This window comes from Megalops cyprinoides, chromosome 13 (assembly GCF_013368585.1).
Source record: "Megalops cyprinoides isolate fMegCyp1 chromosome 13, fMegCyp1.pri, whole genome shotgun sequence".
Lineage (NCBI taxonomy): Eukaryota > Metazoa > Chordata > Actinopteri > Elopiformes > Megalopidae > Megalops > Megalops cyprinoides.
This window is the reverse complement of record NC_050595.1, coordinates 174548-201930: the sequence shown is the minus strand read 5'-3', so window position 1 is coordinate 201930 and position 27383 is coordinate 174548. Positions and strand designations below refer to the sequence as shown.

The following is a 27383-nucleotide window of genomic DNA, read 5'->3' as shown; positions in this document are numbered from 1 at the left end:
TCTCCAGACTTCAGTTTTTGAAGGACACCCCATTGTATGCTCCAGTTATATATAGTAAACATTTGTACTCCCATAGTGAGTCATTATCCTCAGTAAAACACATTTATTCTCTTGAGGAAAATACTTCCTCAATGAAAGTATTTTGTGTATTATGTGTAATAGATTTAGGATGGTTGCTGTGGCAGCAAAGGTGGTCCTTGGTTGATGTGTGAATGGCAGTCATAATAATAATAGTGAGGACTGATGTGTAGCCTATTGTTTAACGTACTTACTAGTGATGTTTTTTATTGTGCCACAGGTCATCGGTGTCCATGACAGTGATTGGTTAATGATTTTTTATTGTGCCACAGGTCATCGGTGTCCATGACAGTGATTGGTTAATGTGATTGTGTCTGGCCCCTCCCTCCCCACAGACCCTGCCCACCACGCAGTATGAGCTGGAGATCATGGCCAAGGACATGGCAGGAAGTGATGTGGGTCTGACAGGGACGGCCACCGCCACCATCACCATCACCGACAAGAATGACCACGCCCCCGAATTCACCCACTCGCTGGTGAGCCACGCCCATCCTCTTCTGCATTCTGCACTGTATGCAGTATATACTACACTAGAACTATGCCTGTTTACAGCATATACTACACTAGAACTATGCCTGTTTACAGCATATACTACACTAGAACTATGCCTGTTTACAGCATATACTACACTAGAACTATGCCTGTTTACAGCATATACTACACTAGAACTATGCCTGTTTACAGCATATACTACACTAGAACTATGCCTGTTTACAGCATATACTACACTAGAACTATGCCTGTTTACAGCATATACTACACTAGAACTATGCCTGTTTACAGCATATGCTACACTAGAACTATGCCTGTTTACAGCATATACTACACTAGAACTATGCCTGTTTACAGCATATGCTACACTAGAACTATGCCTGTTTACAGCATATACTACACTAGAACTATGCCTGTTTACAGCATATACTACACTAGAACTATGCCTGTTTACAGCATATACTACACTAGAACTATGCCTGTTTACAGCATATACTACACTAGAACTATGCCTGTTTACATTTCTATAATGAAATGAAATAAGATGGCTGTGTCACATGCTGTCCCTCACACTGCAGCAGTGTCCCCTGGGAGGCTGGCTGTGTGGAATGTCTGTGAGGTTTGTGATGAGTAAGCAGATGGCTGAGGAAATTACACATACACACATACATGGGTCCCTCACAGTGTTTCTTTACTTCATTCTTTCAGATGTACTCTCTGAGCTTGGCTGAGGCTTTAAACTTAGTGCACACTCAGTGAAACCTCACTTCAAAACAATTGGACAGTCTAGAAGTTGCGTCAACAGAAATAGATGCTACATTTGTTATTATCAACAGCAATGTGCATTTATAGTATCATTTAGCAAAGTAACTTTAGTCGCAAAAGTGGTAGAAATCTTATGCAACAGGAAGAGACTTGCTGCCCACCCCTTCAGATGATGATGTCACTGAGTTTGATGGGCGTGGAGCTCAGTGAGACGTACGCGGCAGCAGCACCTGCAGTCTCACCTGCTTCTGCGGGATTAGAAGCGTGAGCACAACAGCAGTAATCTGGAGTTGTGTTTATGAAGATGATGCCGGGAGCCGCTGTCAAGGTTTTAGACACACATGCTCACAATGCGAAGCAGGACCTGGAGAAACTGTAAGAGAAGGATGTTTTAGCCATTGCTCCTCGGCTCAGGGGAGACGTCTGGACCCCTCTGATGCACTCTGTCCAGGGCCCCGCTTAATGCGGCTGTTTTATTTCCCGCAGTCCATTTAATGGACAGAAGTTCTGCTTTCTGCCCGGGAACAGCTCACACCTTTCCGCCGGCCCAGAGCCGTCTCCCGGCTGTCACTGACTCCCGGCTCTGTGCACTGCAGTGTGAAAATTACACGCTGCGCCTTGCACTGCTGTTTGTGAGCAGAGAAAAAGCACCAGTTCAGCTCTGCCTTTCATTATTCATCAAGGTAAAAGAACCTTACAGAGCTGCTGCCCCTGCACAGCTGCACCTCTAGCAAGGTAAGGCAAGGTAAAGCAAGGTAAAGCAAGGTAAAGCCAGGTAAAGCAAGGTAAAGCAAGGTAAAGCCAGGTAAAGCCAGGTAAAGCAAGGTAAAGCCAGGTAAAGCCAGGTAAAGCAAGGTAAGGCCAGGTAAAGCAAGGTAAAGCCAGGTAAAGCAAGGTAAAGCAAGGTAAAGCCAGGTAAAGCAAGGTAAGGCCAGGTAAAGCCAGGTAAAGCCAGGTAAAGCCAGGTAAAGCAAAGTAAGGCAAGGTAAAGCAAGGTAAAGCCAGGTAAAGCCAGGTAAAGCAAGGTAAAGCAAGGTAAAGCCAGGTAAAGCCAGGTAAAGCAAGGTAAAGCAAGGTAAAGCAAGGTAAAGCCAGGTAAAGCAAGGTAAAGCCAGGTAAAGCCAGTTAAAGCAAGGTAAAGCCAGGTAACTACTTTCCCAGCGTGGGCTCCCAGACCACTCCATGCCCCAACACCCAATGAGCAAGATCACAGAGAGGGAAAGGAACCCGAGCTAGCAGATGTTGTGAATAAAGGGATGACTGATGACTCTGACAGCAACAGAGCTTTCCTCAGTAGAGATTCTGAGCAGGTACCATGGGGTCGCGACCTCACATCACCCAGCAAACCACCCCTGCGTTTCAGTGCACAGTTCAGACAGAAGTGACGCAGGGTGTAGAGGAGGGCTCTGTGCCCTGTGGGACCAGGCTGTGGCATGACTGATGGTACACAGCTCCTCACTGTCACAGAGACTATGTGCTGACACAGTGCGCGCTCTGGGCATCAGCCCCATCAGCCCCATCAGCCCTGGCTAAATAAACCCTCCTCTCTGCAGCCAGGTCTTTAAAAGGGATTAGTGCAGCGGCGGCGGGTGAGCTGGAAACAGGGGAAGCCCGAACACTACCTTTAAATCTATCATTACTTTCAACCCCTTGATTAACATTATAACAAATAATTCACAGAATAATTGACCAATCACGTAATTAAAATAAATGATTATGCTCACGAAACAGCAGCAACAATAACAGTAACAAACAACAATGATGAATGAATGATTGAAATGAATGATTGAAATCCCAAGTGACACTAAATGGAAAAAACTGAATGTATGTCTAACTGAATGTTTTCTATGTAGAAGGATATGCTGCATGTAGGTGAGTCATTAAGAGTCATTAAGTGACAGTCAGTGGTGAGAGAGGCTGAGAAGGAGTGGAGCCTGCAGGTCCAGGGGCTTCATCATTAATCTGTGATCCTGAAATAAAATCAGAATTTGCATATTTGCATATATCCCATTTCATTATTCACATGCAAGCAGACTGAGAGCTGCACTCAACTCTCATTGGTTACAGGAGTAACTGAGGACCTCGCTGGCACAGCCATCATAGAGGGATTGACACTGATCTGTCTGTTTGCCACAGAAACTGAGGGGAAATGCATGCATTTTTCACTTCATTGAAACCCTTATGAACCTGACCTGACACGGTTTGACAGAACTATTATCATCTGCATCCATTAGAAGGCAGCGCACAGGCGAAAACCAGTGTACCCAACAGCTGCAACCAGTGGGTGGTCTGCCTGTGGCAGTTGGGTGGTCTGCCTGTGGCAGTTGGGTGGTCTGCCTGTGGCTGTTGGGTGGACTGCCTGTGACTGTTGGGTGGTCTGCCTGTGGCTGTTGGGTGGACTGCCTGTGGCTGTTGGGTGGTCTGCCTGTGGCTGTTGGGTGGTCTGCCTGTGGCAGTTGGGTGGTCTGCCTGTGGCTGTTGGGTGGTCTGCCTGTAGCTGTTGGGTGGTCTGCTTGTAGCTGTTGGGTGGTCTGCTTGTAGCTGTTGGGTAGTCTGCTTGCGGCAGTTGGGTGGTCTGCTTGTGGCTGTTGGGTGGTCTGCTGTGGTCTGTGGGTGGTGTGCTGTGGTCTGTTGGGTGGTCTGCTTGTAGTTGTTGGGTGGTCTGCTGTGGTCTGTGGGTGGTGTGCTGTGGTCTGTTGGGTGGTCTGCTTGTAGTTGTTGGGTAGTCTGCTTGTGGCAGTTGGGTGGTCTGCTTGTGGCTGTTGGGTGGTCTGCTTGTAGCTGTTGGGTGGTGTGCTGTAGTCTGTTGGGTGGTCTGCTTGTAGCTGTTGGGTGGTCTGCTTGTAGTTGTTAGGTGGTCTGCTTGTAGCTGTTGGGTGGTCTGCTTGTAGCTGTTGGGTGGTCTGCTGTGGCTGTTGGGTGGACTGTGACTGTTGGGTGGTCTGCTTGTAGCTGTTGGGTAGTCTGCTTGCGGCAGTTGGGTGGTCTGCTTGTGGCTGTTGGGTGGTCTGCTGTAGTCTGTGGGTGGTGTGCTGTGGTCTGTTGGGTGGTCTGCTTGTAGCTGTTGGGTAGTCTGCTTGTGGCAGTTGGGTGGTCTGCTTGTAGCTGTTGGGTAGTCTGCTTGCGGCAGTTGGGTGGTCTGCTTGTGGCTGTTGGGTGGTCTGCTGTGGTCTGTGGGTGGTGTGCTGTGGTCTGTTGGGTGGTCTGCTTGTAGTTGTTGGGTGGTCTGTGGCTGTTGGGAGGTCTGTTTGTACTCATAGGCCAGGCATGATGCTCATTGTCGATGTTGCACAGCCTCCGTGCTGCAGACTCAGACTCAGTTGCAATGGCAGTGAATCGGATCCCACATGCACTATCGGATCACACGTGCACTATCGGATCACACATGCACTATCGGATCACACGTGCACTATCGGATCACACATGCACTATCGGATCACACATGCACTATCGGATCACACATGCACTATCGGATCACACATGCACTATCGGATCACACATGCACTTCTACTGCAGCCTTTTCTGCAAAACTGAGCAATATTGCTGTCAGACTAGATAATAGATTCTATTAGCTACAGGACAGATTTAGTCTGTGCATTTATCATCTGAATAGAAAGATAATGGTTGATTATCTAAAATACGTAGGCTGGTTACTCCATAGCTGTGAGTCTCTGTAGGAGAAGGCCCTGAGGAAGACACTGTCCGTTATCTTTGGTACTTTGGCTGACGCAGGCATGCAGGGTTATAGGAGATAACGAACCATGTAACATAACACGCGCGCTACATAGCATAGAATAAGTCATGTGCAAAAGGGTTAAAATAACCTCAGCCCTTATTTTTAACCAATATTTGCTGAAGTTTCGTTTCGGGATTATTGTATGTTAATTACCTTTTCAGCTAAAAACCCAGTTTTATGAAAAAGGAGATGAATACAGCTGGCATGGAATGGCTGGCCCACGCTGCTGCTCTGACCGCTGCTCCACACTGCTGCTCTGACCGCTGCTCCACACTGCTGCTCTGACCACTGCTCCACACTGCTGCCCTGACCACTGCTCCACACTGCTGCTCCACACTGCTGCCCTGACCACTGCTCCACACTGCTGCCCTGACCACTGCTCCACGCTGCTGTTCTGACCACTGCTCCACGCTGCTGTTCTGACCACTGCTCCACACTGCAGCTCAAGCTGTGGCATACTGCCAGATATCAGCCAATGATGCTGTGTGTCCTGCCTCCTGTAGGCTGCTAATTTTTCTTCATCAGTCAATTCTTTGAAATGGGGGAGGAATAATTGAAATGTATTAAAATAATAATCTCTTAAATTGAGATATTTTCACACTGAATTACTCATCATCGTTGGTCTGTGTGAGGGCAGGAGATGGCCCAAAGCGCATGGTTCTGAATGATAAGGCGTGGCTCATAAGAGCTTGCTCCCCCACACAATGATCATCTTATCACACCTGCCAGTCACAGAGACTGACAGCTCCATCTCCACCATGAAGAGAAAACAGTGCCGCCACCAAAATAATAACAATATTAATGGGTGACAGGCGTCGTCACGAAGATGCCACCCTGTGCTGCAGATGGGGCTCTCCATTAGGCCGCTGAGTGTCAGGGAGGAACTGGCTGCATTTTGTCTCTTTTTATTACTGAACTTCTTTGTAATCAGGCAGGTCATCTGAAAACTCATAATCTGCAGTTATGGCCCAGAGAAACAAGGAGGAACCATGAGGCTGTGTGGCCAGTTAGCTGCAGCTCTGTGGGCTGCTTTGTGAAGGTGAGGTTTTGGTAATTCTCTAGAACTCATGCAAGTATTGCTCTTTGGAATGGGTGTCATTGCTCTCAGCGGCTCCTCCTGGTTTCCCTGGATGGTCTTCTGTTTAAGCATTAATCAATCCCAGTCCTGATTAGCCTCATGTGTAAAAACAAGGTTGCAGGTTAGACTAGCCACAGGGTGGGTAACAGGGTGGTGTAATAGGGTGGGGTAACAGATACAGGGCACTTTGGTGCCAGGATTGTTTGCTACAGGGTGGTGTGACTATGGAGCAGAGTGGCAGAGTGGCAGAGTGGCAGTGGGGCAGAGTGGCAGAGTGGCAGAGTGGCAGTGGGGCAGAGTGGCAGAGTGGCAGTGGGGCAGAGTGGCAGAGTGGCAGAGTGGCAGTGGGGCAGAGTGGCAGAGTGGCAGAGTGGCAGAGTGGCAGTGGGGCAGAGTGGCAGAGTGGCAGAGTGGCAGAGTGGCAGAGTGGCAGTGGGGCAGAGTGGCAGAGGGGCAGAGTGGCAGAGTGGCAGAGTGGCAGAGGGGCAGAGTGGCAGTGGGGCAGTGGGGCAGAGTGGCAGAGGGGCAGAGTGGCAGTGGGGCAGTGGGGCAGAGTGGCAGAGTGGCAGAGGGGCAGAGTGGCAGTGGGCAGTGGGGCAGAGTGGCAGAGTGGCAGAGGGGCAGAGTGGCAGAGTGGCAGTGGGGCAGTGGGGCAGAGGGGCAGTGGGGCAGAGTGGCAGAGTGGCAGAGGGGCAGAGTGGCAGTGGGGCAGTGGGGCAGAGTGGCAGAGTGGCAGAGTGGCAGTGGGGCAGAGTGGCAGTGGGGCAGAGTGGCAGTGGGGCAGAGTGGCAGAGTGGCAGTGGGGCAGAGTGGCAGTGGGGCAGAGTGGCAGTGGGGCAGAGTGGCAGTGGGGCAGAGTGGCAGAGTGGCAGAGTGGCAGAGTGGCAGTGGGGCAGAGTGGCAGAGGGGCAGAGTGGCAGAGTGGCAGTGGGGCAGAGTGGCAGAGTGGCAGAGTGGCAGTGGGGCAGAGTGGCAGAGTGGCAGAGTGGCAGTGGGCAGTGGGGCAGAGTGGCAGAGTGGCAGTGGGGCAGTGGGGCAGAGTGGCAGAGTGGCAGAGTGGCAGAGTGGCAGTGGGCAGTGGGGCAGAGTGGCAGAGTGGCAGAGTGGCAGAGTGGCAGAGTGGCAGAGTGGCAGAGTGGCAGTGGGCAGTGGGGCAGAGTGGCAGAGTGGCAGTGGGGCAGTGGGGCAGAGTGGCAGTGGGCAGTGGGGCAGAGTGGCAGTGGGCAGTGGGGCAGTGGGGCAGAGTGGCAGTGGGGCAGTGGGGCAGTGGGGCAGAGTGGCAGAGTGGCAGAGTGGCAGAGTGGCAGAGTGGCAGTGGGGCAGTGGGCAGTGGGGCAGTGGGCAGTGGGCAGTGTGGCAACATATCCTCTTACAGGAAAGAGTGAATGACACAGGCATACAGGCATTACACAGTGAACATGGATCACCTTTCATTTTATATCAGAATGGATGGGAAAAGGCGCTGCAGACGCCATTATGTTATTGCAGTAATAACAGCTGTACGGCTTGAGGCATGGAGAATGAGGTCTGGCTCTTGAGATGATTATTCTGTCTTGTCTTGTCCTTCAGGACAGAGGCCCACAGCTTTTCTCTCTTCCAATCAAAGTGCTCCCTGCCATGCATTGCTGAGAGTGAAGCTGTGACCTTTAAGGTTGAGTCACAGTGACTGTGTAACAGAGCAGCTGTAAGAGGAGTCTGCTCTGTTTGTGCTCATCTCCCCACAGTGCAGAGACCGACTGGCTGTAAATATGCCATGTTCTGCTGCTCTGACCACTGCTCCACACTGCTGCTGACTGCTGCTCCACGCTGCTGCTCTGACCACTGCTCCACACTGCTGCTGTGACCGTTGCTCCACACTGCTGCTCCACACTGCTGAAGTCACCACTGCTCCACACTGCTCCTCCACACTGCTGTCCTGACCACTGCTCCACACTGCTGCTGTGACCGTTGCTCCACACTGCTCCTCCACACTGCTGAAGTCACCACTGCTCCACACTGCCCCCTTCTGGCCACTGTTTGACACTGTTTCCCGCACATGGTTCCAGCGGTATTTGACACTCAGGTGGAGCGCGTTGTAATCACTCGGCAGAGTCACATAATTTCTCTCAGCACTTCTTAATCACCCCTGACTGGAGCTCTCTTCAACTCTCCTACCAAACATGAGGTAGAATTTAACAATTTAATTAACAGAATTAGGGGCAATTTTCCTTCATTGCAATTACTCAGCGCCGCAGAATATGCCAGAACCTGATGCACAAAAGAAGTTGCTCTGTGTAGAGAGGTTTTGAGTTGCAAGGATGAGCCGTGATAGTCCCCAAATTCCTGTTAGTCCTGACAGTTAGCAGAGTTCTGATCGTCCCCCAGGTGGGCGGGACCTCAGCTCTGCTTTCTGTGGCCTTGTCCCACCTTCACATTCTGTCAGTGAACTAGTTCCTGATCCTGGTATCTCAACTCTAAGTGTGAAGTCAACTATAAAGAAATTGGTAACTCACTGTGGCTTAACAGGGTTCCCCTGGTATAGGCAGCGGTGGTTTTTCAGTGAGTTAAGCAAAATGATTTTCTCCGTGTGAGATTTAAAGTTATTGATCTCTTTTATTGATCTCTTCACAACAATGATTTAAAGTACTTCCTTTCTGTAGTGTTGTCCCCATCAGGATACAGATACTCAGCTATAACACAATGAATCTAATACTGGGAATCTAGTTTTCAAAGTGGAAAATGCATCCATAGTTCCTCTTCAGTCAGAGTCTGTGAGTGGCAGCAGAAATCACACTGCTCACTCCATTAGTGTGCAGGTAAAGGTGTTACCTGGCCCTGGCCACTGTCTGCAATGATGTGTGTGCAGAAATAAGAAATAAGACCCCAGCTCTCACCCCTGTCTGTGCCAAAAAGTATGTATGTACAATGAGATAAATTTCTAAAGGGAAGCCAATGTGTGGTGAAGCACAGAGGAGCAGAAAATCATTTTACATGTGATAGGGTTTGGTATGTGCTACATGTATAAGTACAACAATATTAACTAATTTAACCTTTATTTTACCAGGTCGGGCCCATTAAGAGCCAGTTGTCTTTTACGATGACAGCCACTGGGAGGGAATTTAATCAGCTGACCTGGGAGGTTTTTAGATGGACAGATTGAACATATGCCTGATGGGGGTTTAGCCAGGGCACCACAGAACCTCCTACATTTTGCAATAAGTGTCATGGGAGCTTTGTTGACAAAAAAAGTCCACATCACTGCACTGGGGCATTGGTTTTCTATAAGGTCCCAAAGGAAGGCTGCGCCCTAGTGGCCCTCACTGTGCAACTTCCAGCAAAAAGCTCCTGGTTTTGCTAGGCGGTCATCCATCTAAGTCCCACTCAAGTCCAGCCCTGCCTAACTGTAGCTATCAGGCAGGAGAATTCTGCATGAAGGTGCAGCTGCTGCCACAGCTGTGTGTTGAGAGAGGGATGCGGGACTGCAGCTGTCAGTCTGAGAACAGAGAGAAAGAAAAAGAGAGCGGGGAATGGTTGTACTTAAATCTTTACTCACGCTCTACTTAGGACTAAGTGAGCACATTACTCCCATCGTAACAACTGCAGAGATGAGTAAACTGCATATACCTGCATGTCAGCTTCCATCTTCAGCTGGTTTAATCCTTTTGCATGTGACTTATTTTATGCTGTGTAGCGCATGTGTTATGTTATGGTTCGTTATGTTTTCATTAGTGTTATTAAGCTTCTCATAGTTTTCACTGCTGCATTTCCTATACCTCACAGCTAATATTTGCTAGAATTTTTCCGATCTAGTCTTCTAATCACACCGGTTTGACTGTACGCGCTGAATGGCTAATCACACCAGTGTGACAGTGCGCACGAAAGGGTTAAAAACCGACAGCCTGTCTGCTGCAAAAATAAACTCCCTGAAGTTAAGTGTTTAGTAATCCCTGTTTTCACCAGGGGTGAACAGAATGAAACTTGCAGTTTACAGAAGTGTGGTTGGTTTGGATGTTCTGATATCCTTTTTCATTCTTGTCATTGGCTAATTTCAATCTAGGCCTTGCAGAGCAAACTGCTTCCCTGGAATCCATTTCCTTACGTGAGGAATACAACTGTGCCTGCCTGGAGTCTTTGTCCATCAGTGAGACAGAGCTGAGAAACACTCACCGTGCTACTAAGAGATAGCTGTGTAGCTGTCTGGTCTCACTGGGACAGTGAGTGTATCTCTGGCGGGTCTCACTGGGACAGTGTGTATCTCTGGTGGGTCTCACAGGGACAGAGTGCATCTCTGGTGGGTCTCACTGGGACAGTGAGTGTATCTCTGGCAGGTCTCACTGGAGCACTGAGTGTATCTCTGGTGGGTCTCACTGGGACAGAGTGTATCTCTGGTGGGTCTCACTGGGACATTTAGTGCATCTCTGGCAGGTCTCACTGGGGAGGCTGGGCTGCTGGAGTTGGCACGCTGTCAGTGGCAGGATGGGGGCTGGTATCAGCAGCAAAGATTGGATGTATCCATCTCTCCGCTTCACTGCCTGAGATGATTAAATGACACGCTGCTCAGTGCTGGCGAGAGAGAGAGAGAGAAAGAGAGGGTGAGAGAGAGAGATAGGGAGAGAAAGGGAGAGAGAGAGAGAGCAAGCGAGACAGAGAGAGGCTCTACTGCCTACAGAGAAGGAAGTAGTGAAACTGAATTGGTCACGTCTGTCTGTTACAGGGCTTTACTCCGTCTCAGAGGGTATCGAAAGGGTGGGTCTCCCTGAATTCTGGGGGCTAAGAGAAGTCCAGATATCCACTGTAAACATATATTAAGAACAACTTGGGAGGAAACAGTTATGTTAAAAACATGAGAAGCAGCATCTGTTACTTGCAGTAACCACTTCATTTCTCTGCTATGAAACATGCTGGCTGCATGAGACTGAAGATTCAATTCAATTCAGTTCAATTCAAATCAATTTTATTTCTATAGTGCTTCTTACAGAACCCAGCTCAGAGGGGGAGCCCATCTGCTTCTGGTCGGCACTGGGCAGATAGAATTAGAGAGAGTCTTAAAGTTGTACAGTGTACTTTAAGACATTTGGGTTAGATAGACAGCAGTAATTAATGACATAGCAATTATGAAATCTATAATATACGGTTCTTGGCACGCAGTTGGCTTGATGGGCAGGGCAGAGAGGTAGCAGGGCTGTTCGGTTCTTAGCGCGCAGTTGGCTTGACGGGCAGGGTAGTGAGGTAGCAGGACTGGAAGATAAACTCTGATCTCTCTCTATCTCACTGTATATCAGCAAGCCTTTGACAGACTCATTTGCACAGGTTCCCCTGTGAAAGCAGGGAGTATAAACACAGACCTCACCGGACAGAGCGCCGGGTCTGAAGTGGTTACTCTGTGGTTAATCTGAGCCCAGGCTGATGCAGTGAAACCTCCTCTTTGTTACAGGTACTGCAGATTTAGTGAGAACAAAGAAGCTCGTCTCTCAGCCCTTATGAGAGGAGCAATTACCCTGCATTACTGTCAAAACATGCTCTGCCATGTCCCCCCTGAACCGTGTAATGATGCTGCAAATTTTAAACATACATCATGTGTACAAATCTTATTTTCTCTCTGCTAACTCATTAGCTGCACACAATGGTTGGGGATTTGATTGTTCTACTTGACCATAAATTTATCCATCTGTCCAACAACACTGAATGGTTTCTCTGTGGCTTGCAGGCTCCTCTTGAGAGGTCTTCCTTTGTATAAATGACATGTCCCTGTCCCTGACCCTGTCCCTGTCTGACCTTGTCTCTGACCTTGATCCTGACCCTGTCCCCCGCAGTTCCAGGCGACCGTGAACGAGGGTTCGACGGGGGTCGTGTTGAACCTGACGGTGGATGACCGGGACGACCCGGCAACAGGGGCCTGGCGCGCGGTGTACTCCATCATCAATGGCAACACTGGCCAAAGCTTTGAGATCCACACCAACCCCGACAACAACGAGGGGATGCTGTCTGTGGTGAAGGTGCGAGACCAGCCTACAGCACAGACCACCACCTGCCTGCAATTTATAAAACATGACTACCTTGTGTGGGAAGAACACCTTCTTATTCACACTGTAACAACCAGTTTGCAATGTGTTTCCAGCACAAGAGTTGCTCCTTAATGAAGCTGAAGTTACGGTTGTTGGTCTGACTGACTCTGACTGACTCTAACAGTGTGCCTGTGCATGAAACAATGATGTGGCTATTGACTCTAGACAGCTCTAATTCACTCACTCCTTTGCTCTTCCTCCTTCCTTCTCTCCTCTCCTCCCTCTCTGTCCTTCTGTCTGTCTTTTGCTCACAGCCATTGGACTATGAGGGCACAGCATTCCACACTCTGCTCATTAAGGTGGAGAACGAGGACCCCCTGGTGCCCGACGTGGGGTACGGGCCCAGCTCCACCGCCACGGTGCATGTTACGGTGCTGGATGTGAACGAAGGCCCGGTGTTCTTCCCCGACCCGATGGCTGTCACCAAACGGGAAAACGTGCCTGTGGGCAGCTTTGTGGCCACGCTCAACGCCACCGACCCCGACCTTCTGCAGACACAGACCATCAGGTGGGTGATGTCATCAGCCTGCGCCACAGAAGCTGTGGCAGAGCTTCAGTCAGTAGCTTGTAGCAGCCAGCAGGGTAGCAGGTACCAGAGAGGCTTCAGAGGTAATGTCACTGCCTGAGATGTGGTTAGCTAGCATTGTTGCCTGTGGAGCTGGGGGCAAATTGCCTTTAGCTCAACTGGTAACAACAGTGGCTGTTAGGATTGAGTTTCAGTGCGATGAGGACAGCAGAGCTGCTGCTGCCGCCAGCGCCGGCAGGCGTGAGGGGCGTCTCTGTGGGCGCATCCGCGCCGTGCCTGCCTCCTGTTCTCACAGATACAGGCAAAATGTGACACTGTTATGATGGTAATTTGATTTGTGGATACATAGAATGCAGGATATTACTTGAAGGAAGCAGCCCCTCACATCTTAGGGAATCCCAGATGCCTGATACAGCAAACAAACAGAGCAAATGCACAGGACACTACATCATGCTCAAACATGAGCTTTCCCAGAATGCCTCAGAAACACAGCGTGAGCACTGTGAGCTGCCTGAGCTGGTCGCATCAGCCTTCTGCTGCGCATTCCACACTCTCAGGACTTTGAACAAACATTTCAGATATTGCTCAGAAAATAGCTGTCGTCCTGAACACACACACAGCTTTCCGAGAGACTTAGACACTGCACACTGTAACTGTGTACACATTACAGAGCAACTTACACACTGCACACTGTAACTGCGTACACATTACAGAGAGACTTACACACTGTAGCTGTGTACACATTACAGAGCAACTTACACACTGTAGCTGTGTACACATTACAGAGAGACTTACACACTGTAGCTGTGTACACATTGCAGAGCAACTTACACACTGTAGCTGTGTACACATTACAGAGAGACTTACACACTGTAACTGCATACACATTACAGAGAGACTTACACACTGTAACTGCGTACACATTACAGAGACTTACACACTGCACACTGTAACTGCGTACACATTACAGAGAGACTTACACACTGTAGCTGTGTACACATTACAGAGCGACTTACACACTATAGCTGTGTATACATTACAGAGAGACTTACACACTGTAGCTGTGTACACATTACAGAGCGACTTACACACTATAGCTGTGTATACATTACAGAGAGACTTACACACTGTAACTGCGTACACATTACAGAGACTTACACACTGTAACTGCGTACACATTACAGAGAGACTTACACACTGTAGCTGTGTACACATTACAGAGAGACTTACACACTGTAGCTGTGTACACATTACAGAGCGATGGGTTTTTGTTGTGGCCCGCAGCTAAAGAAGCTCAGGGTAGTGTACATGATAACCAGTTTATGCAATTGTAAATTGCAATTGCAATATGCAATTGTGACATAACCAACTTACAAGTAAGAGAAGATGTAAATATGCCTAATAGTAAAAATTTCACGCAACACAATGCAGAAGACAAGTTTTTACATTTTTGAATGTGAGGATTTAGACCTGACGGGCACCCTGTATCCCTCTGCTGCAGCAGATACACAAACACTGTCATTCCAGCAGCTCCACAATTCAACGGCCGACATTCCGAGACATAGCCAAGTCTCTGGAGAGCAGTGTGGTCATTGGCTTTGACATTTCTAAACATGTGTCTGTGAAAAGGAGGAGAGGACAGGAATACAGAGCAACAGGGAGGAATGCAGGCAGAGAAAGAGAGGAGAATGAAACAGAGGAGAGTAACACAGAGGTCTCACATATGACAGCACTGCAGTTGTGTTATAGCAGCTATTCATTAAAAAATGAGTGTTCATGATGAAGTCTCATTTTTCCAAAGCCTGAAAGATAGCTTTTTTTTCTTTTGAAGAAAACTTTTAAAACCCTATTATTAAAAAAAAAAACCTTCCCAGACCTTGAAACGTTCCTGCATGTTTACCCTGTCAGTTGCTTCAGCTTTCTCAGCTGCCTGGGATTTGAGGTGAGCATAAAGTTATTACTTTACAATCTTTCAGAGTAAATCTGTGATTGTGTCTGAAATACAGGAAGTTAAGAAAATCAAAATAGTGCTTATGTAAATACTGCCTGGCCACAAATGACTTGTTGGTTAACAGCACTCAGTTTGGTTAACACTCACTCACTTACATGCACTCAGTTATATGTTTTCGGCGTGTTGCTTACTATCAGTTCAGGGGCAAAGAGGAATCATTCTCGCCTTTTACTGGTTAGTCCTGAGGAAACAGCTCTCTCTGTTTTCACTCTGCTCTGTGCTTGAAGTCAGAGATAAAAAGCTTTTGTCTTCCTCTCTCTCTCTCTGCTGCTGTATGTTCGTTCTGTCTTTGAAAGCCTCATCTGTGCATCACTGATGCTCAGCTGTGATCCTGTACACCCCCCCCCCCCACACACACACACACACACATACACACAGCCTCTCATTCGTCCTGTAATGGGAGGGGGTGTGTCAGTGACCTCATTGGGAGTGTCAGGGCGTCAGGACTGCTGTGTGTGTGCGTGTGCGTGTGCGTGTGCGTGTGCGTGTGCGTGTGTGTATGTGTGTGTGTGTGTGTGTGTGTGTCAGTGCCCTTCTAAAGAGACTCTCCTGCTCTTGAGGAACATTCAGTTTGTGTCCACATTAATGTGCAGCCTATCTCACTTCTAGCAAAAAGCCAGAATCAGTCTGTATCAGGCTACACCCAGCAACAACCGGTCTTTCCATGCCTCTTTTTCACTGTTGAAATGAAACAAGGCTGGCTCTTTATACCCTTTTCCCACTGCAGAGCTGGAATCAGGCTGACTCATTATACCCCTTGCATTCTAATTGCAATTTGTGGTTACATTGCCTCAGTATTGCATATGTGCTTAATATCAGAAATGTATTATAATTAATTGCGCTCTTATAACAACCAATTAGTTATGTAAGCCTGTTCAGTGCATGGGGAGGAACCAGGATTCGGATTCGAAATTTAAAAAATTAAAGTGTCATTCTGAACCCCTATGCACCCATGTAGTCTGATCAAAGCAGAAAGCCTTGTCTTTCAGTTTGCTTTGATGCTCCCACATGAATTCATTATCAGAATCCATGGTATCAGTGAAGTCAGTGGCAGCCACAGAGTCATGCATATGCAGCCATTTAATTTCCATACAAAGTTTAGTTGTTTGTTGTTACCTGCATGCCAGTTTACCATGTGGAATAAAGCAAGGGTGACATGACATAGTCCCAGTAATCATTCAGGCATTTGTGGATCAGTAGTTCATTTTATGAAACTGTATATTGGACTTTTATACGAATTGCCCAGACATTGGTACACATTAGGAGAAGAGTCATATATCAATTTACTTTTAATGTAGCTTGATAAACTTCTCTGTACCCGTATCTTTAAAAAACACTGCATTGCTATATGTCTGGTAAGCTCAATAAATCCTTTTTAAATTCCCAATAATTACAATTACCTGTAATTTTAATTGTTTTTGCAAAAAATTTTTTGCTCTATCCTGGGACCTGCCCTCATTTTTTTGTGTATGTTGTAAGACTTAAACTGAAATTCAAGTATTTAGCCATCTACCTTGCTAGTTTGCTACTGCATAGCCAATTACCTACTGTTAGGAACGGGTCACAACTCTTGCTTTTTTTGCTTTGGGCTTTACTTGGCACGTGGGGATAACATAATACAGCCTCCCTTCCAGGTATGCATGAAAAGGTGAACTGCTGACCAGAAGAGAGGGAGAGAGAGCAGCATTTTTAAACGTGATGGAGATGCTGGTGTTGGTAGTTTTCACACTGTCTGAATGGGAAGACCTGGGGGAAACTCCAGAAAGCAGAATTAGCAAGTAATCAAGATCTGTTACAACAGAATGTGAAGAAATCCTGAATCTGCAGTTCCACAAACCAAGATCAAAGTAACCCCATATCTAACTATGACAACTCATCCTACTTTCTGGCAGCTGCACTTGTGCTAAACCTGACTAAGCACAATAAACTGGGGTTGTACCTGGTGCCTTGGTCATCATGGACTGTCCATTTCAACAAAATCCCTTTAATGTAGGTGCTGGCTTCGTTTGACACACTCTGCACTGTGAAAGAATTGTTTGACCTTGAAGAGATGCTCTGTCTTAAGAACATTATCTTTATGAGGTTATAGCTTTTCAGTTGCTTTTTCTGACCTGCCTGCTTAAGGCACACGTTTCCACTGTCACACATTGTGGATATGCACTCCATTACAGACACTCCTTTGCCCTGTGATTTTCATCACTGGTAGCTTTCTGTATGATATGGGCAATGCTGAATATGTCAGAAAAGTCATAGTATGTAGGGCCATTGGAAGAGTGCATTAAAGCACTTTTTGCACACATACATCCATGTATACCATTAAAGAGTTCTACAGAAGCTATGCTAGCCCACTGAAGACTATAATCCATGTATATTTCACTGTCAGTTGTGTTAATCTGAAATTTAATGCATTCTTCATGATTTGCAGATATGACTGGGTTCATTGATGGAACCCATATTCCTATTAAGGCTCCCCCTGGGCCAGTGAGGCAGCTTTTGTGAATAGGAAATCCTTTCATGCCATTAATGTTCAAGAACAAATAGAATCTTTTGTATTTTAACCCTTTAAAAGTTAACCCTTTATTTCAAAATTTCATTCAACTCACTGTTCTTTCCTCCACTAGTCAGTGGTGGGGCCTTTCTCTGCTTTTTTTCCCTGTTTGCTAATGAGCCAAAGCACATGTACATATATTGATATTTGTGGATTGGAATACATATACTGATATTTGTGAATTGATAATGGTGTTGGTTTGGGAGGAATAAAGGCATATAAGCAATTGATGACCTCACCATTTGGAACAGTATTCTCATATTTAACTTTAATTTGCTGCCAAGTTCGTTTGACACCCCCAAGGTTTCAACTGAATAAAAGGCACAAAAATCAATCCATTTCAGTACTTTATAGGAAATACAAAGCGTTATAACTGTAACAGGCAACAAGTCAAACTATATTCACAAAACATTACTCGGCTTGTGTTTTTAAACACTCTCCCAAATCACCCATTTTCATTTTTAAGGGCTACTGAAATAATTATATTGAAAGAGACATATTTCATCGATAAACATACGCATTCACTGTCTACCATCAGGCTTTTTGCCAAGTCTGCTCTCTTTCGTTTGTTATTTTTAGAATACCAGAAGGTTCTGATTGTATAGTCTCATAATGGTTTCTTATTGAAATATTGAAAACAGGCGCAATGTTTCAAATTGAGGATTATTTTGTGATCGGCAGTTGTTTATCCAGGATTGACTTTGTTTGATTATTTAAATTGGAATTGGCTTTCTTGGAATGAAGACATTTGGAGTTTTTGCTTAGTTTTTGTGTGTGTTTGTTTATTTTTGCACAACACACAGTTATGTTATATTTCCTATTAGATAGATGTCTGCATTGTTAGCTTGCTACTGCTTAGATAACTGCAATACAATTTGGAATTGTCTTTTTTTCGCGGTTATCATGAACATTTATAAAGCACCATTGGAATGAAATTCGGACCCAGTTCCTCCTGTGAAAATCGAAGCACCTCTGCCACAGCTGCCAGACTTACGGCTTCAGCATCACCCTCATGCTTCACAAGCTGAAGGGTGTAGCTGCAAAAAGGCCACAAAGCACAGATGTAGCTACAGGCTGAATATGAATGATTTACACATCTAGGATGTGACAAAAGTGAGAAATTATTGAGGGTAATTTGGGAGAATGTGGTGTGATGGCCAGAAAGTATAGTATACGAAGCCATGCTATAGCACAGGAGAGACAGCCTGAGCTCCAGCTCTGTGCTGGAAAAGGGGATTTAGATGCTTGTATCTGCTGGATCAGTGCAGGGGATTCCACAGCTAACCACTTCTTCCTGCACAACCTAAAACACTGGAGGCTTCATCTCCTCTCACCATAGAGGAAAACTAACCCTCTCACCCTGTCTTTACCTCTCTCTCTGTGTCTCACACCTCGCTCTCACACTCTCCTCAATCTCTTTTGATCTCTGCTGCTGGTGAAAGTGGCTTTGAAGTGCAAAAACTATCCTGTGTGCATGCGTGTGTGCGTACGGGAGGGTGGAGAGGAGGAGAGAGAGTGAGGCAGAGCAGTCAGTGGGGGACATCCGGGTTACATACAGAGTATGTGAAACATAATTGATTTGACTTGGTGGTGACATCTCACAGCATCCCACAGGACCCCACAGCATCTGCGTGAAACCCGGGCCGGGCCTGGCGCTCCTCACTGTGAGGTCACCACGGGCTCTGAGCACGCCGCTCCAAAGTAGAGCTGTCCCCTGCTTTAACACACCTTTACTTTAGCAGAGAATGGGTATGGTTAGGAAATCAAGATGCATCAAAAAGCCTTTGAGATCTTGTTTGTAGTTTTATCCATTGCATTTTTTCTTTTTAATTAAAGTTAATTCAGATATTGTGTACTGATTTATGAAATATTTTATGAAGTCTTTTATGGCATTTTTATGAAAAAAAGAGGTTGAATATAATCAAAAGTTAAGGTGTTTGTGTTGCTAGATCTGATTGTGTTGATAGAAACCAGAAAAATGTAAAAAGTAGCAGAGATACAGAGGCCCCCTGTCCTTCTGTCTTGCAGTGGTCTTTTGTTGAATTTGAATATGTGTAATTTAAGGACAATGTAATTAATTGAGTTGAATACATTACAAGACCAGAAGGACTATAACTAGCACTCTTTGATATAGGTAAAGATGTTAATTACACTTGTATGCCATACATATGTATGACATACAATATCTACTCCACACTGCCCTCTCAATACCTGTATGGGCCACAGAACTGAAGTGGTGAATGGTGTACTGCAGTATGTTCTTTTGTATGGTGTTTAGATACAGGAAATGTCTTTCGTGTTGGTATGTGAGGAAAAATGCTGTATCTGTAACATTCACTGATGGTTTTGTGGGAGATTAAAATGTCTGCCCCTCAGTGCAAAGCTGGGTCCTGCTTCATATCGCAGTGCAAAGGCCGATACCATGCCCAACCCATGGAAGAGCAACTCTCACCGGAGTAATATTTGTAGAATAGGTGCAGTGTTTTGCTTTATGTTTTACAGTTGGCAGCAGATTAAAGCTGTCCCACTTTTTCATGGTTGTGTGAATCCCCCTAAATGTACAAACAGCACCGCCAAGCAGCAGCAAAGAGAGATTATTATTATTAATGCTATTTAAAAGAAAGAGGATATTCTTTGAAGGGTTTGAAAATCAGTGTGTTGGGCCACAGAGAGCTCCCTGCTGGAGCTCCTGCCACTCATGATGTTGCTGAAAGCAGTAAAACTGTAGCTATGTCTGCATGTGAGTGCATGTGTGTGTGTGTGTTTGAGAGAGAGAGAGAGAGAGAGAGAAATGTGGGATCCCTGTGCATATATGTGCACATGAGCCTGCCCTCTACAGACTGTATGACATTACAAGCTGCCACAGTTTTCTCTCTGTGCTGTTCTCAGCCAGCCTGTGATTCATTGGGCAAATGCAAGCTGCTGGGGTAACATCAGTGGAGTAACATCTATCCTCAGATTTGTGCCCACTTCACTGTGGTGCACTCTGGGACTTGTAGTTTGAAAAATATCCATTGGATTGCAAGTGTAGGGGAGGATTGAGCTTTTTTTGCTTCAGTGCTCCTGCACAACTCATTCACCAATGGGTAAAGAATATAGGAGCGTTCGTTTGGAGCGGTCTCCATAGCGACGCGCAGCACGGGGCGAATACAGCTGAGCTTTTTCACATTTGCCATTTCCACAGCATCATGCCACTGAAACATTCAAACAAGTTTTCTTTTAACTCCCATATTAAAATTTATCCCTCTGTCTGAGAATATTATTTTCTCTGTGTTGCTCTGGGGCCATTTTGTTATATACTGGCCTTAGAATTTATATTTGATTCTTAAGGGATCTGATTACCTTATATGGGTTGGCTAGAAGCATTGTTATGCTAAAACACTTACTTAGAGATTTAGAACTTTCATGCCAGGCTGCTCCTGACAGGCTGCAGTGTGTTTGCTCCTGGCAGGCTGTTCCTGACAGGCTGCTGTGTGCTCCTGACAGGCTGCTCCTGACAGGCTGCTGTATGTTCCTGACAGGCTGCTCCTGACAGGCTGCAGTGTGTTTGCTCCTGGCGGGCTGCTCCTGACAGGCTGCAGTGTGTGTGCTCCTGACAGGCTGTTCCTGACAGGCTGTTCCTGACAGGCTGCTGTGTGCTCCTGACAGGCTGCTCCTGACAGGCTGCTGTATGTTCCTGCCAGGCTGCTCCTGACAGGCTGCTGTGTGTGTGCTCCTGACAGGCTGCTGTATGTTCCTGCCAGGCTGCTCCTGACAGGCTGCAGTGTGTTTGCTCCTGACAGGCTGCTCCTGACAGGATGCAGTGTGTTTGCTCCTGACAGGCTGCTGTGTGTTTGCTCCTGACAGGCTGCTCCTGACAGGCTGCTGTGTGTGTGCTCCTGACAGGCTGCTGTGTGTTCCTGCCAGGCTGCTCTTGACAGGCTGCTTTGTGCTGAATGAGGGTGCATCCCAAGACTTTAGAGATGTGTCATCGTGTCTCTTCCTCGCATGTCTTCCTCGTGACTCTGTATTGATTCCTCAGAGTCGCAGATCGAGGAGACGAGGAAGAGATGGGAGGAGGAATGGAGGAGGTACCCAGCACTGTGAGGGAAATGGAACATTCTTACTCGATTGAACTTCATCAATTTCACATACCTTTCAGTAGGAATCCTTTCCTCTTCAGGGCAGATTTTTAAGTGGAATTTACAGGAAATGTATGGTTAATTTAACTATTTTTTATAGAGTTTTCAGGAAGATATTAATATTACATCACCTCTTTATGCACTATTCAGTGAAAAATCCTTAAGCCATGTGCAGTTTGTTCAAATTTACTTGTACTGTGGTTTATCAGTGTACTCTGGCTCCGTATGTTGTATGCATTTCTTTTTTTCTGTGGTGACTTTATGTTATAGTAAATAAAAACATATGCACTGTCACATGTATGTGGCAGTTTGTGTGAAGAATCCCTGAACTCGTCTGCGTGGGGACACATCAAGGGAGGCAAAGAGAGCATGTCCAGCCTCCTTCATATGTCTCCTACAAAATTGGAATCATCCTTGACAAGGCGACCAGTTAATGATTTCTAGGTCACAAAGGATGTAGGAATGCAGGAGTCAGTAGGAGGAGGGAGATGAGCAATATTTGCCTCACACTGACACACCTGTCTGGGTTTAAAACAGCGGGGAGCAGATTCATGCGGAGCTCCAGTGCTATCCCCGCCCTCACCAGTAGGAGGCAGAGTCTCCTGGTGCAACTCATGGCCTCAGACCAACCCACAGCCTAAATTAACCCCACTTTAAAATCCATCTTTCCCTCCGCTGTGCGCAGGCAGCAGACGTATTCATAATTGAACAGCTTTCTCTCTACATGTATAAGTGAGAAGCTCAGAGGCTTGGGAGATGGGGAGGGGGACATGACGCCCAGGAAGTCTTTGAGGACAGTGTGTGATTGACACTGGTGCTGTAGAAGAGTGATGGGGCCAGGAAAAGCAGTGTGACGCTCAGCTGCCAAATGTGGCCATCAGAAGCCTGCAGGCAGAAGTGGAGACAGCCTGAGTAATTATTGAATGCTTATTGTTAGCCTCATTCAATATGTGGTGCTAAAAGAATGTGCGCGTGTCTTGTTAAAATATTGCTAATCACACACACAGTGCGCAGCCACAGCGGCCCTTAACTCATACTCTGTGTAAGAACTAACTCCTGCTGCTGAGAAGCTGTGATCTCAGGTCTCTGCACGTGTCCTGTGTGAGCATGTGTGTGTGAGCATGTGAATGTGAGCAAGTTTGTCTGTCTGTATGACACAGTGATACAGCTGTAACTTAGACAGTGTTAGAGAGCAATAACTCTGTTAAAGGAAGTGTTAAACAGCAGTAACCCTGTTAAAGGAAGTGTTAAACAGCAGTAACCCTGTTAAAGGACAGTGTTAAACAGCAGTAACCCTGTTAAAGGACAGTGTTAAACAGCAGTAACCCTGTTAAAGAGCAGTGTTAGAGAGCAGTAACCCTGTTAAAGCAGATCTGCCTCCTTTCCTTTTCTTTTGACTTGTGAAAGAAGCATGTTTTCCTCCTTTCCTCTCTTCTGTTCTTGCCTTCCTCACATTCTACAGAAAAACGCTTTCATGGGGAGGGACTTTCAAGTTTCAAAAGTTGACATTTTGTGTCGTCAAGCATTATCTTCAAGAATGTGAAGTTAATTATCTGAACTAAAAGAGATTTTGGACATATTTGTTGCACTTAAAAAGCACCATTTCAAACCCTTCTAAAATCCAGTTTTTCAGAAATCTGTAAGAGCATGGAATGTCCCTCCCTCCTGGGAGCTTTTCCATGGGCTCAGGTATTCACTTGCATTTGACTTACCTGGGCTCAGGTATTCACCTGCGTTTGACTTACCTGGGCTCAGACCTGTGACCTGCTGCTGGGCTCTCCTGCTGGGGATTTTAAATGTGCCGGAGGATATTCCTCTCAGAGATAGAGTGGATACAACCCCACCCCCCACCCCCCGGTTCACTAGACCTGTGTTTAATAATGCAGTCTGACTTTGCTGAGACTAATGCTGTCTCTGCAGCTATCTGCATGCTTGAGTTTTTCCCTAAATAGCTCCTAGAATTGAATGTTCCCATCTTCAGATCTGCAGCACACTGTGCCCCCATGAAAAATCCACCATAGGCAAAACCATCACTTCTGTGTTACAGGACATTTTATATTTAGATGAGCATGACATGGCTGAACAAAGCAAAGCTCTGTGTCTATACTCTACAGGGGAACCATTCCGGCTCTGTATCTACCCTCTACAGGGGAACCATTCCGGCTCTGTATCTACCCTCTACAGGGGAACCATTCTGGCTTTGTGTCTATACTCTACAGGGGAACCATTCCGGCTCTGTGTCTATACTCTACTGGGGAACCATTCCAGCTCTGTGACTATACGCTACAAGGGAGCCATTCCGGCTCTGTGACTGTACTCTACAGGGGAGCCATTCTGGCTCTGTGACTGTAATCTACAGGGGAACCATTCCGGCTCTGTGTTCAGCCATGTGAGAGGCACTTGAAGATGAACAGATAAAGTCATACTGCTATTCAACCAACTCAAATGCTCACTTTTGTTTCCTCATAATTAAAACAATCAGGAGTATGTAACGTGCTGATAGAGAGAGCAAGCTGAGAGGCCTCGCTGAAGCGAAGGGAAATTGCTTTCCCTCAAATTAATTTACAGCTTTATGATATTCAACTGATGCAGAGCGCTGCCTCTCTGTACTTTATTATGGTGATAAATTTCATTTATGTGCAGCGTTGCTGAGGCATAATTATTTATGTAAATGTGACACACAGCTCCTGTTACCTGTAACGAATAACCATGACAAACCATCAGAGATGTCCCTGTCAGAGCATGACTGTCAGAGTTGTCCCTGTCCACAGCAAACAATAATAACAATGACAGAGAGAGCAGTTATAGCCTCCTGGAAGATCACCAGGCCATAGAGCAACAGCATGCCATCGAAGGAAGAACTTTTTTGCACCTTGCTCTTGGAGGGGAGGTACAGGATGCTTTATTTCACCATTGGCTGGTAGGCAGGGCTCCCGCTTTTTGGATTCCCCATCATGGTTTTGCAAACTGCTGCACCTGCGTCCTTCTTGCCTGATCACCAGCAGCACACCACCGGCTTCATGGGAACCCTGACCTGCTGCTGCCTTGCACCTCACATCCCAGCAAACTCACCCGCAGGTCCTGAGAGACCTCTGTGTCCCACTGTCTCGTCTGTCCCGAAAGACCTCTGCCTCACACTGACTCGTCTGTCCCAAGAGACCTCTGCCTCACACTGACTCACCTGTCCCAAGAGACCTCTGCCTCACTCTGACTCACCTGTCCCGAGAGACCTCTGTCTCACGCTGTGAACCTGTCTCGAGTGGTCCGAGACGATCCTGCCCCTGTCTGCCTCAGCTTGCGTGTTCCAGGAGAGTCCCTGTGCTTCAGCCGTTCCCAGGAGCGGCCCTCCCTCCCGAGTTTCTCCCCACTGAGACCAGCTGAGAATGATCACATGTAAATGTAGCATATACATCCTGCTGCCTGCGGTCATCCCTGCGGATCTGATGGACAAGCCCTCCACATAAACGTCGCAGTGTGTAACAGCGTCGTTTAATACTAGGAAACATGAGTGGCACATATGACTGTGTAAGAGATGTTTGAACACGCTCATGATTTGTGCAGTGATCTTTTTTACATCTCATGACAGTTCCTATGAGATTAACTAACTGACAGACAGTTATGTTAAGTTTGCTCATGTTAGATGAATTGTGTGGATAGATGGGTCGAATTAATGTGTTGTCAGCTATGTCAAACTGCAGTCATCGTTTAGTGATCTCCTGTTGTTTGACTGACTGCCGCTGGATTCTCAGAAACTCCCACTCAGAGTTTTACTTCCTTCCGCCTTCCGCTTTACATGGAGGTGTTTTGTCTCACAGTGATTCTCAGAGTTAGCCCCAGAGGACAGGACATGCAGTGATTCTCACAGTGATTCTCAGAGTTAGCCCCAGAGGACAGGACATGCAGTGATTCTCACAGTGATTCTCAGAGTTAGCCCCAGAGGACAGGACATGCAGTGATTCTCACAATGATTCTCACAGTTGTGGCAGTGATTATGTGGACTTTGAGAGTCAGCACTCCACTCTTTAGACTGCAGAGGATTCACACTCCTCTGACACGGTGCTGTCATTAATGATGAAGGATCAGTAACACATATTGCTATCTTGCACGCACACACACACACACACATTCCCTGTCTCTCTCACTCACACACACACTCACACATGCAGATATACTCACATTATTGTGTGTGTGTGTGGGTGTGTGTGTGAGAGAGAGAGAGAGAGAGAGACTTTGTTCACTTGTCTTAGCCAAAAATGACAATGCTGTGGTAATTGAAGTGTCTCCAGCACAGATAAGACATTAATTTGCATAATGGTTTTTTTAACTGCATTCCAATAACCTTTACAGGAAGCTAATGGGGTGGAGACCCACTGTTTGTACAGGCGGAGGCGGGGTCTCCTGGCAGTACCCTGAGCCAATCCCCTGGCTTGGCCTGAGCCATCTCCTTCCCTGCAGTCATGTGATTGGTGTTGCACAGGTGACCTGCTCACCTTTGTTCCACTGTATCATGCTAAAGTGGAGCTGCTGTTATCCTGAGGCAGACATAAGCATGCATACGCACACGCGCACGCACACGCACACGCAGTGTAACTGGTGCACTTTCCCTCTGGTGCCTGCCTTTTCAGGCAGAGTCTGGGTAGCAAAAACAGCAGATCTGGCCTCCCTGCCCACCTGTCAAGCCAGTCCCTGACCCCTCCATCCAAAACGCTGATTCCTGGACCTCAGAGGGCTACAGGGACAGCAGATGGGGGCAGACTCTCCCTCCCTCACACTCTGGCCAGCAGGGGCAGTGATGTGCTCTAGCCAGCAGGGGCAGTCTCTTGCTGTGATGTGCTCTGGCCAGCAGGGGCAGTGATGTGGTCTGGCCAGCAGGGGCAGTGATGTGGTCTGGCCAGCAGGGGCAGTGATGTGCTCTGGCCAGCAGGGGCAGTGATGTGGTTTGGCCAGCAGGGGCAGTGATGTGCTCTAGCCAGCAGGGGCAGTGATGTGGTCTGGCCAGCAGGGGCAGTGATGTGGTCTGGCCAGCAGGGGCAGTGATGTGCTCTAGCCAGCAGGGGCAGTGATGTGCTCTAGCCAGCAGGGGCAGTGATGTGCTCTAGCCAGCAGGGGCAGTGGTGTGTTCTAGCCAGCAGGGGCAGTGGTGTGCTCTAGCCAGCAGGGGCAGTGATGTGCTCTAGCCAGCAGGGGCAGTGATGTGCTCTGGCCAGCAGGGGCAGTAGTGTGCAGGGGCAGTGGTGTGCTCTAGCCAGCAGGGGCAGTGATGTGCTCTAGCCAGCAGGGGCAGTGGTGTGCTCTAGCCAGCAGGGGCAGTGATGTGCTCTAGCCAGCAGGGGCAGTAGTGTGATCTGGCCAGCAGGGGCAGTGATGTGCTCTGGCCAGCAGGGGCAGTGATGTGCTCTAGCCAGCAGGGGCAGTGATGTGGTCTGGCCAGCAGGGGCAGTGATGTGCTCTAGCCAGCAGGGGCAGTGATGTGCTCTGGCCAGCAGGGGCAGTGGTGTGCTGTGGCCAGCAGGGGCAGTGATGTGCTCTAGCCAGCAGGGGCAGTAGTGTGCTCTGGCCAGCAGGGGCAGTAGTGTGCAGGGGCAGTAGTGTGCAGGGGCAGTGGTGTGCAGGGGCAGTGGTGCGGTTGGTGTGCCAGGGTCTGGGCCATACCGGTCGCTGTCTGTCAGGCCTGTCTTAGCCATGGCTGTAGCAGCGAGAGGCAGGAACATCACGTGCTCCAGCTGGTCCACAGCTATGATCTTCCTGCCAGTCTGTGATTCAGGTACAGTGTGAGGTTGGAGACTTCCCTGCGTAACTCTGCCAGCCTGTTACTCTGTGTTCTTTGGAAAGCTGGGTGATCTTCAGCCTGCAGAGAGAGAGGGCAGTGATCTGTCAAGGTTCTTCCAGTTCAGTCTTTATTTTGGTGCCCACAGCAAACCTGACACAACTCACCATGTGTTTGACAAATAAATCCTGCTAGAGATTTCTCCATTGTTTGTGTT

The 27383-nt window shown here is 47.4% G+C and overlaps 1 protein-coding gene across 2 annotated transcripts in view; it reads left to right on the top strand.

Moving 5' to 3' along the window:
* The window catches only part of cdh13 (cadherin 13, H-cadherin (heart)), a 248374-nt gene that overhangs the window by 191662 nt on the left and 29329 nt on the right, over positions 1-27383 (top strand). For both annotated transcript variants that reach the window (XM_036543625.1, XM_036543624.1), the window contains 3 exons: positions 414-554; positions 11942-12124; positions 12448-12701. In XM_036543625.1, coding sequence (XP_036399518.1) covers positions 414-554; positions 11942-12124; positions 12448-12701 — 578 coding nt within the window. The remainder of the gene's footprint in view (positions 1-413; positions 555-11941; positions 12125-12447; positions 12702-27383) is intronic.